At 42.6% G+C, this 17,899-nt stretch overlaps 1 protein-coding gene across 2 annotated transcripts in view; it reads right to left on the bottom strand.

The window, feature by feature from the left end:
* GTF2E1 (general transcription factor IIE, polypeptide 1, alpha 56kDa) overlaps positions 1 to 17,899 on the bottom strand; it is a 55,862-nt gene that overhangs the window by 6,322 nt on the left and 31,641 nt on the right. For both annotated transcript variants that reach the window (XM_009329270.1, XM_009329278.1), the window contains exon 3: positions 3,926 to 4,127. In XM_009329270.1, the coding sequence (XP_009327545.1) occupies positions 3,926 to 4,127 (202 nt within the window). The remainder of the gene's footprint in view (positions 1 to 3,925; positions 4,128 to 17,899) is intronic.

Consider the following 17,899-nt stretch of genomic DNA (forward strand, 5'->3'; position numbering starts at 1 on the left):
AGACTGATGGAGAAAAGAAACATGCCTGCTTGGATCCTTGGAAAGAGGACGTCAGGTGGAGTATTTTCTGCATAGCAATGGCAATAAGCCAATTCTCTCTCTCTCTGGCCTGTGCTGCTACATATGCATTGATCAGGGAAAGCAGCTGAATGGAAACTCACTGCTGTCTGGGTGGGGAAAGCCAAACGTGACTGTTCCTCTACTTCAAAATCATATTTCATCTTCTCAGAGAAACAGATCCCCTGCAGACTGTGCCCACCCTCAGCCATATAATTTCAGTCATCTGACTGCCAGTGGTACCTAAGGCTTTTCACAGGTAACAGACCTGCCTGGACTCCTCCTCTTGTCCAGAGCAAATCCATCAAGGATACTCACCGTGTTCCTGCTCTGCTGCCAGCTGAGTTGACAGAAGTTGTCAGTGAGCACGGTTCAGTCACTGCTATCTACCCAACGATCTTTCCTCCAACCAAGAAGCTTAAAATAAGGATGCAGCTGGAGAAGACCTGAGTAATATGCAATTTTTTAATTCAGCAAGGACTTAACCACTGCTTGATGAGCTAATTCTGCTGGATTTTTAGGGGTAAACAGTGAGGGGAAAATACGCACGTTGGTGATCATCTCTCTTTCCCAGATAAAAAATATTGGTGTGTTCAGCCTCATTGTGGATTAAGGGCTACTCACAGCCTCTCAATAGTGAGTTTACTCGGGTCTGTTAGCAAAATACTTCACAGCATCCATGTTAGCATGTGTCCACACACTAACCAGTTCTCTCCTGCAGCCAGCCCTGCTAGGAGAGCTTCACAGCAGCCTTGAATTTTGGGGCAGAAGACTCATGCACATGTATTGCTTATATAACCTAAGGAACCACACAGAGACCTTCTTCCCAATGTGTAATTTCAAGTGTTGGTACCTTTCAGCTCCTCAAGACAGGCATGTGTTCTGTGAAAAGCACCACTCTGCTTCCCACACAACAGAAATCTCTAACTAGCGTTTCCCTGACGATTTTATGTAATCCACTTTCCTCACAAGATACACAATGCAGCTCTCCCCCAGGCTCTCCCTCCCCACGACTGCAGTGTGACAGCGAAATACTCGGTAGTGCCAGGAACTGCCTAATAATACTTTTGCACAGAGGTCCCCGTAAGTGTGCCTGAAATGGACTTTTTTTCCTACACGGTATCATTTAGCAGCAAAACACTTATTCCGTGACGTCAGGAACATTTCAAAAATGCAAGTAACAACTCTAAGAGACACCTACGGTACTAATTAATTTAAGCCATCTACTGCAATGTCCCACACTTAGGTGGAACCATCTAGACACTTTCTGTCTACTTTCGGACCCTGGTGAGCTTTGAAAATGTGTCTCAATTTACTTCCTTGTTTGTGGAACTGCATCTTCAGTAACACTGTTGGTAGGAGTCAGCAGCCCCTCGAGACTACGTTAACAGGGGAATACTCCTTGCTGCCAGAAGAGATCATCAGTGACCCTGTTCCAAAGTATAGGATTAAACACCATGGATCAGGCACCAGCAAAAGGCCAGATGTGTGAGTTGCCTTATGGGCAGCACAGAGCAGATGAAGGGAGCACACTCTTAAATCTCTCTCTCTCTCTTAGATCCAAGATCTGCTTTTTCCCCACCTAGGTCTAGACTTTGCACGGCCATCCTGCAGCCAGGAACTGTGGCAGTTCAGTGGCCCAGATGTGGCTACATTTGCTCTGTTACCCATCGGTTGTTTTACCCTGATGGAAATCCCTTAATGAGTGGTTAGCTGCCTTTAAAGGCGACATAAATAATCCTTGACATAGCTGAGGTATAGCCCACAGAAACCATACTATGCAATGTGGAAACAACTTGAAATTTTCATCTCAATCCTGCCCAGACTATTAAGAAAAGGTCTTGCATAAAGGGGATAACTCTTTGTGCCGTGTTTGAAATAAAGCACTTTTTTACTTAGCTGTTCTTAAGAGCTTCAACTTCACAACAGACAACCCATGCTCCTTGATAGCACGACCACAGAAAATTAATTCTGTGAAGATTTTTGTTATATAAAATCATGCAATTCTGACATAAGCAAATGGAGGGGATATTAAAATCCATCTGTTTTGGAAAAGCACAAAGAAAGGCTTAGGTAAAGCAGGTTTATTTTGAAACCTGTGGGGCTAATTCATGCTTTGCCAAGATTAAGAAAATTAATGGCCTCCTAGAAAGATATAAATGAAGATCTGCCCAGTTTCCCACGGCAGGTGAATGACAGTTATGCAATGTCAGTGTGCTCGCTTAGAGCTGTAACTCTCCTGAAAAGACATGAAGTTGCCTGCATTGGTGCAAAGAGACAATCAGGCACTTCGTGACCTATTCTGTTTGTTTCAGAATCACCAAATGTCAGTTTTGTCAATTATTTCAGTCACTCAAGACTCCATAAAAACAGAGGGAATAAATAACCCAGGGTCTGACACTTTAAAAAAAAAAAAAAAATCTCACAGCAGCGCTTTCATGCAATTAACTGCTTTGAATTAATAAGAGTTAATAAATATTTAAATCATTGTATGTGCTGAAGCAAGTTGTGTTCAAGTAAGCATTTAAAAAGCCGCCTATTTATTTTGTCATTCCTTGCACAAAGTAATTAATCATTTACAATGTTTTTTAAGTATTTAAGAGTCAAGTAAGTGGGTGCTGCTATTTAATCATGGGACTGCACCAGGCTTCTGCTGTGATAATTTCCTGTGCACAGAAGGGGAAGACTGAGAAATGACTCTCTTTTTGGTGGGGTTATCCCAGTTCTACTACTCAAACTACAGAAAAGGGTTTTTAAAGCAAAGGCTAGTGATTCAGCTTGGGCATACAGGCTTCAAAGACTCCCCATATCACCAAAGACATGTTGAGTGACCTTGGAAAAATCTCTTCCCCTCTCTATATTGCTTCTGTTTTTCTACCAGAATGATGAGGAAAATCAGCTACCTTCTTGGCTAGAAAAAGACTATGAATAGACGAAGAATTTTTCATTATATTAATTAGAAACTGTCGAGCATGAATATATGAGGAACATTCTCTCTCAAGGTTAGGCTGAGAGAAAAAAAGAGTATCCTGCTTGCTCTCCCATTAACTAAAGCCCAGCACCCCAAAGCACTGTGGGAATGCTTCCCCTTGTGGTACATTTTGCTCCCCCCCATGTATTTAATTAATTTTTTTTAAACACAGAGAAGTGCATCACATTTCACCACAGCTGACAAAACTGACAGCTCCCTACATCCTTCTGCATTATTTAAACATCATCTGTTTTTGTACAGCTAAGAATGTTCTGAAAGAAAGTGTCATTTCCCATGGGTAGGAACATTTTAAAGAGTTTTTGACTATAACATGGCCTCCTCCCGAAAAGAAGAGGTGTGTAACAAGTAGGAGAAAATCAGAAGAAAAAAATACCCTTATTACAAGTAATGTCTTCAAACTAGAATGCAAAGTGTAGAATGCAGATAGCTTAGTTTCAAAAGCTGGGTAGAAGCAAAACGAATAGATAAGGGTTTGAGAGAAAGACAACAGTGTAGAGTAGATGGTACCTTCAGAGCTTTGCCAAACGGCTGCAGTTTGCATTTCTTAAATACTGGGGCAAGGGCTTGGTATATATACCAGCTGCAGCACAGCAAGCAGCAGGTAATTCAAGTACCCCACCCCACAGAAAACGACATGCAGGAAGCTGACCAGAAGAATAGTCATCTGCCTTGTTTAGAAAAAAATGGTTACGGCCCTTTGTCTCCTTATAAACCACACATTCCTTGGGGAATCAGTCAGTTGCTTGCATAGTTGGTGCTGAACAAGTAAGTCCTCAATGCAGCCAGAGGCTGCACAAGGTTTGGGAAAGCCTCACAGAGCAGACAAACGCACTACAAGGAAGCAGCGCCGTGAGAAAAGACCAGGCGCATTCCCACCTCTGTTTCAGGGCAGGAATCTCTGTGGGTTCTGGCTCGAGGATTTCATAGGCTAAATTAATGTCTTCCGTCTCACGAAGCAGCGCATAGATGGGCTCAATCTGCTCATTAAATCTTGCCACGAGTGTCCTTGCATCCTTTTTGGGCATCGCCGACTCATCTTCTTCCACTTCAGTCTCACAGAAAGTACAGCGGAAAGTTCCTAAAATGAAAAAAGCTGCTAAGCATTGGAAGGAAAGCAACAGGCCTGGCTCTTTATACAGCCTTTTAAACAGCACTGCTTTGCTGTTTTCTTAGCTTGATGCTAAATAGCTTTTCTCCCCCTGACAATCCCTTCCCACACACAATGTACCTGGTTATTATTTAAGCAGACAACAAAGCAAGCATTTTGATGTCATCCAGTGATACCCAGTTGGGTCCAGTTTCTCACTCTGAAAAGCCCAGATGGGCTGGAGTACCTCTACCGAGACACCTCCTAATCTCACTCCCTCTTTCTTGCTTCAAGTTTTAAATGTTAGCTACGACTGGGCTGTGATAAAAAGCTTCACAATATACTCTCAGGAGTTCAAATATCGTCTGTTTCAGGTGCTTGCACTGGTGTCTCCCAGGCCACATGAACTGGCTAATTTCACAGTGAAGTAGGATGTAGTTTTACACTGCACCAACCACTCTGCAGTAACTGCTAGTATAACCATTTTCACTCTGCAACTGATGCAAAAAAGATGGCTGCTCCTTCTGTTTCAGGGCCAAAACATGCAAAATGGTCATTACTGCAGAGCAGCAAATGCAAAAATTTATCCCACCTAACCCCCATATTAACTTCTTGAAATTAAGAATGGCAAGACAAGAATTGTATGAATGGCAATTAAGAATAAGTTCGTTTTACAGACCTCATCAGGATCTATAAAAACAGGTCAAACAAAGGCAACTGAAATGGTTGCATGGCAATGCAGTTACAAAAAACCTACTGAACTCCTGCACAGCAGGCTTTTCAGTTTCATCGCTCCATCTGTGAGTAGGACCCTTAGGGCAGTACATGCACAGTAGGACCTTACCATATGGTCCACTATGAGGAGAGCAGCACAGTGTAATGACTTATCCTTGCAAGTGCTGGACTGAGAACGTACCTCTGTCTCCTAAGAATGCTTATATCCAGAGCAATGCTCACAGGCTTCTCAATTTCTCTTGTCCCTGTGTGATATTTTAATTTATCTGTCCTGTGACACCTATACACATCTAGCATCATCTCTCAATACCCCAATGAAGAAAGGAAAAGATCTTTTTACTAATAGGGAGCCTGAGGATAGGTCATATCAGGGAAATGATAAGCTTATGTCTAAAAATCAGTATTAGAATCAGCATTGAAGCCTGCTGTATCACCGATGCTATGTACACAGTCGAAAGAATGGGGTTTGCCCAGGGCACATGGGCATGATGTAATGAGACAGGCTGGCAAGCCAGGGCTTCTGGTATCTTGTTTTGCTGCTTACACAGATTTGCCAGTCTTGTCACTTCATTTTTCAGTGTACCTCTTTCTCTGCCTGTAAGACAGCGATAAAAACAGACCTAACTTCTTTACTGATGGCTGTGAGGGCTAGACAATGCTTGCACGCTTCTTGGAAAACACACAAAAGCACTGTTTATGACAGGAGGTAGATCTGTTGCCTCTCACCACAGTCTGTAGAGATGCAGTTTGCTACCTCGGCCCCATCTGAAGTAGCTTTTGCTCATCGTTACTCATAAATTAATGCGACTGTGTTGTATACGTGGCCTGTAATACATACATATTTCCTGCAATAAACTCTCTCTTTAGAAAGTCTGTCTTATCTACATGTAAAAGCTAGAGCACCCAAGAACAGTGGTATGCAAAGTAAAGGATAAGTGGATAAAGTGCTCTTCTCTCCCATCCAAGCATGAAACACTCTGCTTATTTTTTCAGGCTGTAAAAATTGCCCCTATTGATTCAAAAATTGTACATTATATAAGCTGTCAGCCCGGCAAAAATTGAAGCCAAAGTTTGGTCTCCTTATCCCACATCTGAGGCTATAGGCATGACAAATTGGCAACCAAGTTGAATCAACTTAAAATAATTAGCACATCTCAGTTCCCATAATGGACTTAGTGAACAAACACAGGTTAATGAGGAAAACTCCTCTTCTTACATCCCCCCCAAAAGTCCTGTTACATGTTCCTAAGACAGCTCAGACTTTTCACGCTTCCATCTGTGAACGCCATGAGTATCTGCAAAAGATTAAGATCGTAGGGAGAATGGTTCCAATTCAGAGTATCAAAAAATCAGAAAGTAAATACAGCTCTAATGAAACGGAACTCCTAAAGCTATCATGGATTTGCTGCAACTTCCACCCCTCAGGGTTCTTAATTAATCTATTAACTTTTTTTTTGCTTATTATGTAAAGAATCTGGGAATGAGTGAAATGACAAGCTTCCTCCATTAATATGCTGATTTTTTTCGAGGTGATGCAGCATTTCACAAGAGGCATATGTGATTAGAGAACTGGGAAGTTGCTTTGCCATGGCAGATGGCATTTATATGTTGCAAACCTCTTTTGTTAGACTTTAAGAGGTCACAAAATGTCACCAGAGCTTTTATGACATGGCACATCACATCAGCAGTGGCACATGTTCCTTACAGATATGAATTGCATGTGACAAACATGAAGTAGAAGTCATCCAAAGGCTAAGAATGGCCATGTTCCCACTCCAACAATGTATTTCTTCCTTCAGCCCTTACACAACTGATAGTTTTCCATTCAAATATGCTGCATAAACCAGGACAAGTAGATGTCGTGGAGCGAACAGACATGAGGCTTTCCTGCATCTTGGAAATGCTAATGGAGAGCACATACATCCCTGTCTTTCCACACATGCTCAGGCACTCAACAAACCTCTCTGGCTGCACATTGAAAACCAGCCATCTGAAAGAGATCTCCTCATCTGCTCCCAGACTCTCCAGGGCACATACGCTGGTAATCTGGCTCCCCAAGGCATACTAAGATTAAAGCAGCTCAAGCTCAGAAGTATAGGGCCAGGATATTTAGAGATAATTCTTAATGACTTGATTTCACTTGAAAGAAGGAAAAGGTCAACTGCCCACACGCATTGCATGCACGATGTCCAAGCGTGCATGCTACATCTGCTATAATCAACACATTTAACTGGCTACAGCCTCCTGAGTCTGAGCCCAGGTCCTGCTTACACCCTTCTCAAAGGGTTCAAGCCTCATCTCCAGCCTGATAAGGTGTCTGCCTTCCACTCTGTCCTTTGGGATACTGCCCCAGACTCTCGCTACTCTGATGCTTACAAACTATTTAATTTTCAACCTAAACTTATTCCCATTCATTTCAAAACTATTTACAGTTGTACCAAAAACTGTACCTCAGCTCAGCTAGCCTCCATCTTGCTGTTAATCCTTCAGGTATATTTACAAACTGCTGTCTTATTCATACCTCCCATCTTCATTTTGCAAGGCTCAATAAGCCACACATTTTTCTTTGCCTTTTAAAACTGGACACCCATTCCTTTGACCGTGCTATCAGCCTCCTTGAGCACTTTCTCCAGTTTGCTCTCATCTTTCTGCTGTGAAGCTGGAAGTATATACAAGTGTCCAGATGAGTCTTCCCAAAAGCCCAACGGCATTAGTGCTTCTCTGATAGCCATTGAGACCTTTTAAGATCACAGTGTAACAGATCATGAAAGTGCTGCCTCAATTATCACAAGATCTAGCAATGCTCCCAGACCTTTCTGCCTCCTTTGTAGTTTCCAGTTGATGAGCTCCACATTTATAGGAGACATTTGCATTAGATGCTAGGTGCATGACACCGTACATTATACTATAATCTTTCAGCTCCTTTTTATTCTTCCACCTTCATCCTCATCCAATTCTTTATTCTTGACTGCATCACAAAACATTAAGCTAATTTATTTTCAAAATCTCCCACAACCTTCTTTTAGAAGTAGCATTATTACCATTACATGGAGAGTGAGCTAAGGCACAGATGGCACAATTTCAGTACTGCTGATTTGAGCAGTACTTGATTCGACATGCCTAAGAAATGCTTTTCGGAAACTTCTGTTTCAGCAAAGAGCATGCAGTATTTTTATGAATCTTCTTCCAGGCTCTAGAATCAGGCATCTCAAACGAGTTAGGTACAACAGCTAATGATAGCCTTTGAAAAGTTTAGCTCAAAATGACTACTCCAACACCACATAGAAACTCAGCTGGCCTGGAGGATCAGATCATGTTCCTGTGGCTACTACAGCCATTTTCTTCAAGTAATTCCCTGACTCTCACACTGCATGTTTTTCCTTCTTCTGCAGCAAGCCACACAAAAAGTGCTTTATAAGCGCACAGCTCAGCTGTCTCACAGAGCAAAGCACAGGTTTTGTGGGGGAAAAAAAATTATGTGGCAGAGAAAAAGTTACAGGATGCATAAGCAACTTCAATTTCAGCACTCTCTAACCCTGAATGCTTCATTTGATGTTAAAAAGAGAGTATTAAGACCCTGAGGAAAGGACAGGAGTTTCCTAGGTTCCTACCAACAGGAAGCCAGACAAATGTCTCCCGCTGTGTGATGTTGTGCCGACAGCCATATGGTTAATCTGCAGACCTGGAGCCCCCAGTTCCGCACAGGCCTCCGCCGTTTGACTGAATGAAATAACATGGAAGATGACAACCTGCTAGCGCTGCGTGGATCAGCTGCAGTGGGAGCAGGATGCCTTGCCAGCTTCCTTCCTGGCAACAAAGGGAGGATGAGAAGGGAACACCTCAGGGTCCTGCTCTAGCTTCTTGGAAGAGATGTGCTTTGTGGGAATCTGCTATCCTACCTGCTAGCCCCAAGCCTGAGGTTTCCTACCCAGCTCTTCCCAACTGCTCCCACCCCAGTTCCTGGCTTTTCCCCACTCTGATGGTCCTGTTCTCCTTGCTAGCAAGTCCTGGTCTATCTAGTCCTGCTTTCTCAGCCTGGGCTTCTCTCACTTCTCAGACTTCCCTGTCCATCTGACATGTCCATCCTGTCCACTCCTGAGTTGCTTTTTCCAATATCAGCCTCTCCCCACTCCCATGCCTCTCTGCCCCACGCTCTTTGACCAGTTAATTCTGCTTCTTAATTTGAGCCCTGGTCATCAGATTAATTTCCTGTTTCAAGCCAGGGAGGTGGAAGATCTTTTCACAGCACAACCTGTCATTCGGAACAATGTAACACAAGCAAAGGAATATGCATTTCTCCAGTCTCCTCTTCCATTTCCTCATCAGCCCGTTCTTCAAAATGGCCAAACTGTTTTTTGATTACATTTTCCTAAGCAATTTAAACTTAGTTGGATGCACAGAATGGGAAAAACTCAGCATAAAGTAAGTGTCTGACAAAGTTTTGAACAAAACAAAAACCACAGAGCAATTCCTACGCCCGCCCTCCGCAAACGATCCAAGCTCATGTAATGGAAATACTTAGCAACCTAAGTAATAGGCAGTGCTGTCAGTACAAGTTATAATTAACTTCCTTTCATTTCTTATTGATTTTCAAGATTTAGAGGACTGTTTACAACAGCACCTAAAGGCATTTCTCTCCTGAATCATTAAAGACACAAATAGTAGGCTGAGTGGCTACAACAGACCTGGATCATTAGTTACCATAACATACTCCACTTTAGGATATAAGGATACTCACCTACTAGAAGTAGCAACTTGAGGGGTTAAATTGAAGCAAAGAGAGTTTTAATGACCTTAATGGACCGAGCTAGTAACAGAGCTAATTGTTAAAACAGTTGATTGTTAACTGGATTAATGATAATGCAGATTAGACTATAGGATCTTTAGTGATTCCCAGACTTAAACAGACTTCTCAGCCCTCATTAAACTGCCCTTATCATCTCAATGAGAAAGCAACCTAGTGTGTCTGAGTGGGAAATGCGCTCCGGCCCCAAGGAAAGACGAGTCTCCTTTCGATTTTATTGGGTAGCCTTCCCTGCCCCATCCCTCTTTTCTCCCCGTATTGGAGACCTATAGTCCCAAGTACATTTGTATTCACATTTGACTTCCAAAAACCCAGTTGTTTTAGGCAAAAAATAGAGAAACCCACTGATAAAATCTGTCTCCTGAACACCACAGCAATACCATTCTCTCTTGCAAGTAATTCAGTGTTTCTACAGATGCATTAAAAGAGCCAATTACAGAGCAGAGTGTGTTACATAAAACGTAATGCCACATCTCATCTTTCTAAGACAGGTTTCATGGTCCACTGGATCGCAAGCTCTTGAGGACACTCCACAGCCCAGGGCTGACTGCAGTACTCTCTTGAAACGTGACAGAGAAAGTGTATGTTTTTATATTAGTCCTGTTTGGGATAGTCCAGAGCAGACGCTGTTGTCAGAGCTTCTTACGGCACAAGAACAAACACTGGACCATGCGTAGGAAACGTCAGCATTTTGGGAAGATCTGCTAACCCCACTTCTGGAATAAAACATCCAGCTTTGCCATTGAAACCCAAAATGCATCAGGCTTCATCCCAACAGTCTGAAAAGGCTCACTTCAAAAATTTCTAACTATAGAGAAGGTAAGGTATATTGCAACTAAGATGCGTAACATTGGGCAGAGACGGTGACAGAGCAAATCCAGAACATGCGGGTGATATCTGAAAGGAGAGAACTGAAAAGTACACAGGACGACGCTGCCCAGAGGAGATGGTCAGCGCAGTGGCTGTAGTTCGAAGCCAAGTATGCAGCACCCCTGCAAACAGCACTGCAACCAAATCGTGACACTCGCCAGATGAGGCCTGAGCGGACGTGAACGTGGACTGCTAAATCCAGCATCCTGCCCCCAGAACTGACAGCTCTCTTCGTAACAGGCTAAGAAAGTACAGCATCTCCTCTACCCCTCTCTGCCTTTCCTGAAGAGATACTACCAGGTACACAAAATTAGGATTATGGGCATGAAGGATAGGAATAACCAATAGTAAAGGCTGCCTGACACATCCTATTATCAGAACCTAGACTGAAATATGCTAAAACATCTTTTATATCACAATTCTGCCTCAGATGACTGAGGAAGCATGTGGAGTGTGCGTTTATAAAATGTCAGGCACAGCAGTTCAGCTAGAAATGGGGCTAGGAACAAATAATGTAACTAATACTGTTATCTGAAGAGAGATTTTAATCTCTTTATGAATTTTTCTATGGTATCTGAATTCCTAAGAAAGTTGTTTTATCTACAGTTTACAAATGAGATCGAGAACCTAAAATGAAGGAAAAAAAAAATTCCTTTTAACTTTATATGCCCCAAATCTAGACCCAGTTTCTCCTAGGTACATACATATTCTAGTACAAACCCTACTGAGTCAACAGCTATGAGATCGATACTTCTCAGTATCGGACCATAAGGTTTTAAGACAGTTTTCTGTGAATTAGAGAACTAGCAAGGATCATTCACCTGCAAACAGCTTGTTTTCACTGACTTCAACGTCATGTGGGACTCTACGGTGGAGGCAGGAGGATAAAATAGAGTTCAGCAGCAGCATTCAACTGCCTAGCCCACACATACAGCAGGTTTGGGAAGGAGTCTTATATACTTCTACCCTCCAAATCAGCCTTCAAAAAAGGTTTATTCTATGAATTCAGTAAGTGCAAAAACCAGCATTTGATCATACAGCTCAACACCAATTCATAATATATGCACACCAAGATACAGCTCTGACTTTTGAGTACCTGATTTAGAGCCTTAACAATGCTTCTTAAACATTTTTCTTGTTTAATACAGATTCATAGTATTGAATTGCCCACCAGGTATTAAACAGAGAGTAAACATTTTATTTGGGATTAATGTCAATCAGTTTTCTTTGCAAAGCTTCTATTATTGTAATATAGATGTAGCAGACACAGCATTTAAGGGCACTTATGTAGTAGCACTATTTCTGATTCAGATGAGGTAATTCTGCCAGAAGTGTGTTCAGGAGGGTTCAAAACTGCAACTGCCAACATATGAAAAATGATCAAAACAATCAACAACAAAAATAAAAACAAGATGGCACCTTATAACAAAAAAAAGACATAAAGGCACACAGCATGATTAGCAAAAGGTGAAAGAAATATATTTTATAATTGCCATTAACCACTGTCTCACTAAAATCAGAAAGAAATTTCGCTTAGCCAGTGCATATGTTCATGTATTATTTATTCTCCCTGAGAGCAGTGTGTATAAAAATTGAGGGACTGGCAGTCCTGGAAACAGAAGGTCGCTCTGTTAAGCTGCAGAGCAGATTTTACTCAGGCAGTTACATTATCCTAGATATAATTTGGAAAAATGGTGGTTCTGGAATGTTATTACAGATGGCCAAGAAGAGTGTCCAGCACTTGTTCTGGACCCTCTCGGCACAAAATGAACCCTGCTATTAACAATAAAAGTAGGAACTGCTAAGATGAGACACCCTTGGCAACACCTTTGAATATATAAGGACAGCGTTTTTCTTCCCTGAAAATCTCAAGCATTTAGGGACAGGGAAACAGAAGTAGAAAAACATTCAGAGTTGCTCCAGATCCCCTGTTTCAGGCAATGGCAAACATGAAATACTTCCCATGCCTGAGATCTATTTGTTAAACCACACCAGCACTTCTGATTTTCTGGAAGAGATCTATCCTTCAATGTTCGCTGTCACCACTGAATCCTAACATACAACAGATTCCCTGAGGAGAGAGGTTTAAAACTCTGGCACACCTACTATGCTACTTCTAGTCAAAAAGGGCTTCAAATTCGATAGAAGGCGGCTCAGAAATGCCAACAACTGAAACCCTTTACTTTCAAATTCCCTTAATGTGTCGCAAGAAGAATTCCCTACTGCATGAGCTTTCTCCACAAAGCTACTAGGGCCACCAACAGAGAACAATACAGATTAATAAAAAAATTTAAAAAAATGTCATTTTCTCCTCATTATAATAAACTCTAGTTAAAAAGAAGTGTACCCAAAGGAACATGCCATGGATGCTGAGACTTTGCATTTTTGGCAAATCTGCTCATGTACACACAAGAAATCTATTTAAGAACAAAGAGCAAGAACGAAATCCTTAAACCATTGTCCCAAGGCAGTATTTGAAAGGCTAACGGGGCCAATGTCAGAAGCATGTGTTTCCATACCAGTGCTTCAAGCAGTGACGGGCTTTGAGATGGCAGCAGCTGGCAATGGCAAGAAAGAGGAAACAAGGCAGCGAGCTCCGAGCCAGCGCATTGTTTCCAGCCTTATTTTCAATAGTGTTGCACGATGGGCCAACACCAAGAGGACAAGCTGCTCTTCAGTCTACTTTTCCCTCTTTGTTTTCCAAGAGGCTTTGGAGGCCCTTCACAACCAACAAAGCAGGTTTTTCAGATGCTGGTTACTTAAGAACAAAGATGGTCTATTATCAGAACAGACGTCACGTTACCCTCCTTCCTGAAGGTCTGGAATAGCTCATGGGCAACACTCGCCAGCTATTTACTGGTATAAGAGATCATGCTCCTAGCCTGCAGTTTTTGAAAGGTGCCCCAGCACTGCAAAAATATACAACAGTATGTGATAAGAACAGTTACTGCCCTCCAATTTACTTCATGTGATTTACTTTTTGCTGGGAATACTAAGGATGATGCAAGCTAGCATTTTCTGCTCAACTAACTTGTATTCTCAGCTATACAAAAGGTAACAGATCCCCTTCTGAGACTTGTGCACATACCCCTTGCCTGGAAGTCCCACCTTTTAACTGCTGCCTTACACAGTATTTTTATAAATCTATTGCTTCTTTTCATATTTCTCACATTTTATCACATGAAGCCTCACTTGTTACCTGCCATCAAGAAAACTGGAATATCCATGTATTCTTTTTTGTACCTTTAGATAGTCTTCTGGATAGTCATGCCACCCCCTGTTCTCTTCTTCTGAATGCTATGCCTTTTAAAAACTCCTTCGTGTGGAAGTTCTTTCTTCTTGGCACTGGTGAGGCCGCACCTCGAATACTGTGTTCAGTTTTGGGCCCCTCACTACAAGAAGGACGTTGAGGTGCTGGAGTGTGTCCAGAGGAGGGCAATGAAGCTGGTGAAGGGTCTGGAGAACAAGTCTTATGAGGAGCAGCCGAGGGAACTGGGGTTGTTTAGCCTGGATAAGAGGAGGCTGAGGGGAGACCTCATCGCTCTCTACAACTACCTGAAAGGAGGTTGTAGCGAGGGGGATGTCGGTCTCTTCTCCCAAGTAACAAGCGATAGGACGAGAGGAAATGGCCTCAAGTTGCACCAGGGGAGGTTTAGATTGGATGTAAGGAAAAATTTCTTTACTGAAAGAGTGGTTAAACATTGGAAGAGGCTGCCCAGGGAAGTGGTTGAGTCACCATCCCTGGAGGTATTTAAAAGACAAGTAGATGAGGTGCTTAGGGACATGGTTTAGTGGGCATGGTGGTGTTGGGTTGACGGTTGGACTCGATGATCTTAGAGGTCTTTTCCAACCTTAATGATTCTATGATTCTTTACTCTCAAAGAAAATACCTTTCCCCCCTTCCCTGTGAAAACTGGGCATGCCAAATGAGACACCCCAAACTGGTCCAAGTAATGCTGCATGAAGGGCCACCTCTCATGGCTGGGAAAGGACTACAAGCCAAGCCAGATTCCACCTGCAGGACCCCCTGTACATAAGCTGGTGCTCAGCGCTGTGGCCAGAGCTGGCAGAAGGGAGTGAAGAGAAGTCAAAAGAAGTGAGATGGCACAGCTTCCTCCAAAGACAGTGCACTCAGCGCCTGACCGCCCTCCTCCCTCTCTGTCTATATGGAGCCATTAGAGTGATGGGAGCGGCACTGAAAGCTTGGGCAGCACTTCATGGCTGAGGCAGTAGCTGGCAGGAAGGACCCCTTTTCTCATTAAGTAGAAAGAGAGAGCAAATGGAAAGAAAGGCTCCCCGGGACTGAGCTGAGCTGCAAACTGCGGGAAGGTGCCAGAATTGCCGTGGAGAGAAAAAAGTTGGCAGTTTCTAAGTGGCAGAATTGCACAGATGCCAGGAGGTAACCTGGAACAGAAAGGGAAGCTAACACACACTAGGCCTACAAAAATGTTGGAAAAAGAAATTAGAGGGGGGAGAAATGTGCAGGAGAAACTGCTGAGGCTGCTCTAATCCTTGCCCATGATACTGGGCAGGATCTCTTGTGAAGCTGGGACTGAGGTCTGGGTAGCTCTCTCCCACGCTGCCTCAGAGAAAGAAGCAACGGGGGAGATTTATTTTTTACCTTCCCAGAGAACGACCCTATTTATCCCATTTCTTTTGACTCGTGCATTGGGAACCACATAGGCCTACGCAGGTGAGAGGGACTAAAATGACAGCATGGCCTAGTGAGACAGTCGCAAGTGCCATGGGCACATGTTAAAAAACAAGATTTCTGCTAACAACCCTTCAAAGATCAAATTCCCAGCACTCTCACCTTTACTGCCTGCTTGGAAAGGAGGTGCTGTTTTCAATTACTGCTCTTTTTAGAGGAAAAATATCTTCTACAGCTAAGGGCAATCTTTGCCTTCTGTACTGCAGTCTCTCATCACAGGTTTCATGATAAAACTGAGTAACGCTCACTGATGAAGCCAGGCACCTCCGCACTGCAGGGTTTGTACATAACCCCGTCTTATCAGCATCGAACCACTTAAAAAGATTTAAAGAGTAAGCCATCCCATGTGCACATAACTTTCTTTAAACCATCCTCTCACTCCAGCAACTTGCATGCCAAAAGAAGCAGTTTGGAAGGGCAAGGACAATGAAATAAACTGGTTCCTGAGATTATTTCACTTATTAAAAAAATAAGTAAGACAGGACATTTCAGATGCTAGAGATGCAAAATACTAAGAGTCCGACCTTCCTGCAGTGGCACACAGGAGAACTGATCAGAAACAAAGCCAGCCAGACTAGTTTTCCAGTTCAGCCTGACCTATGCATAACAAGAAATATGCCAGTAATTTATTTCCGTTCTCATAATTTGCAACACCAGCAAGAGAAAAGGACTTGTTAGTATCAGGAGTATTTTAACAGTGTTTCTGACCTAAAGATTACTGCTGTTGCAGATAACGCAGTAGTGATTTGCCATCTCATTCATGGAACTGTTAGAGAGAGATATTGATGAAGTTTATAGTAATGGCAGACAAAGCAATAAAAAGCTTCCTTGACATCCGCAAATTTTGAGAGTCCAGAGGGACCACCTCTCTTTATGTCATTCTATCTTATTTCTGCTTTAAATTAATTTCTTCTTACTGCTAACACCTCAAATTAGATCACCTGAAAAATAAGCCCTGAAGAAGCTTAATTCAGCCTTGCCTTGTCTTCCACTCACTGTTAGATACAGACAGAGCCCTCAGATTATTTTGCATAGAAATACCTCGGCCTGGATATTATCCGTAGCCTGGATAATAGAAGCTGAAGACACAAAATAAGAAATTTAGTTTAACAAACGTTACTAGGCTAACAAAATAGACTGACAGTTTATCTAAGTGGACTAAGTGATTGAAATTTATTGTTGATTTCCATTACGAAACAATAACCAAAAATGCACTCCCTATTTTATTTCTTAATTTGATCAAACAAAACATCTGTTAATGCTTACACCATTTCATTAACCTCTTTAGTCAAACAGAAGAAAAAAAAAGGTAACACGGATAAACTACCCTTCAGATCGCTAAAGCATCAAAACTCTGGAGTTGTACCTCTGATACTGCCTTTCAGCTCAATGGGTTGACTCCACTTTCGCCTAGTCTGTTTTGTGAGTGTATAGAGAATTAACGTTTGTGAAGTGTTTTGAGCACAGCAAGCATCAAGTCCTTTCCTCTGACACAGACCACAAATCCCAACTAGGTGCATCCACGGATAATGTTTCATACTGTCCACATAGATAGTGCTCGTAAAGGTCTTATAACCTCTTAAGTGTTTTTATCTCTGATGATCTACAATTCCACTGAGACAAAAGCAAGAAGAAAGTGACCAAGTTTTCCCAGTGGTTTTTTAGGAGCTAGGCATACCTGCAGATACATGAAAGAGATTGAGTACATTTAAAAAAAACCCCAAACCCTAAAAACATTACTGTTTTTTCTTTTCATATAGTCTTTTCTCCATCAGAAACTTATATCTTCAAAAACAAGTGCTTCTCCGATAACTCATCTTACAGAGCTGCTTCTCTGCTCTTCCTTCCCTTTTCTCAGGGGGAGCAGTGGCTTCACTGATCATGTGCCACAACAGCTCCTGATTAATTCTGATAGACAACCAGCAGTTAGCTGGCAGATCATCATCACTGCCCTAGGATGAACAATAATCTGCCTCGCCATCTGCTCCCAAATTTATTTTTAACTAGTCATCGCTCCCTCCAGTGTGGCGAGTGTGGCAGGAATGGCACCCTTCCCCCTGGAAGCGTTGTATTGCAGGGCGGTGGCAGAGGGCGAGGGGGGAACATCCAGTTGTGTGCCCCTGAGCATCACGGTGGATAGGAAACAGATGGATAAATGCAGGGTCAGAGGAAAGAAAAATTGCTTCTTCACCACAGGGGCAGGCAACTGCCTGTTCTCCTCCAGCAGACAGGGAGTGCCTGCTGTTTTTTCAGTTCTTTGGGCAAGTTTGATAAGGTTAAATGGTCCAAGGTGGTAGGAGTAGTAGGGGGAGGTGATGTGTGTTGACCATTTACTGATGGTAGTATGCATCCCTGCATTTACTGAGGCCCATGCAAAATTTCAATATAAAAGCTTTTTTGATCACCTCTGAAAGTTAAACCTATACAACGTTCACAGACAGACACTGCCCCAAGCGAGCTGTGCTGTTGTGGCAGTTAGTTGCAACCTATGACATCCCTTGTGTGGCATGGACTCAATTCATTAACTTCCTTTGAAGAGGAGCACCAAGATGTTACATCAGCACAGCTAGCTAACTGGAAGCCGTGGGAAGGACATGAGCACAGGCTTGATAAAATCGTAAGGCAGTGAGGAGCTTCATTTTG

Source organism: Pygoscelis adeliae, unplaced genomic scaffold (genome assembly GCF_000699105.1).
Source record: "Pygoscelis adeliae isolate BGI_AS28 unplaced genomic scaffold, ASM69910v1 Scaffold120, whole genome shotgun sequence".
Classification (NCBI taxonomy): Eukaryota; Metazoa; Chordata; class Aves; order Sphenisciformes; family Spheniscidae; genus Pygoscelis; species Pygoscelis adeliae.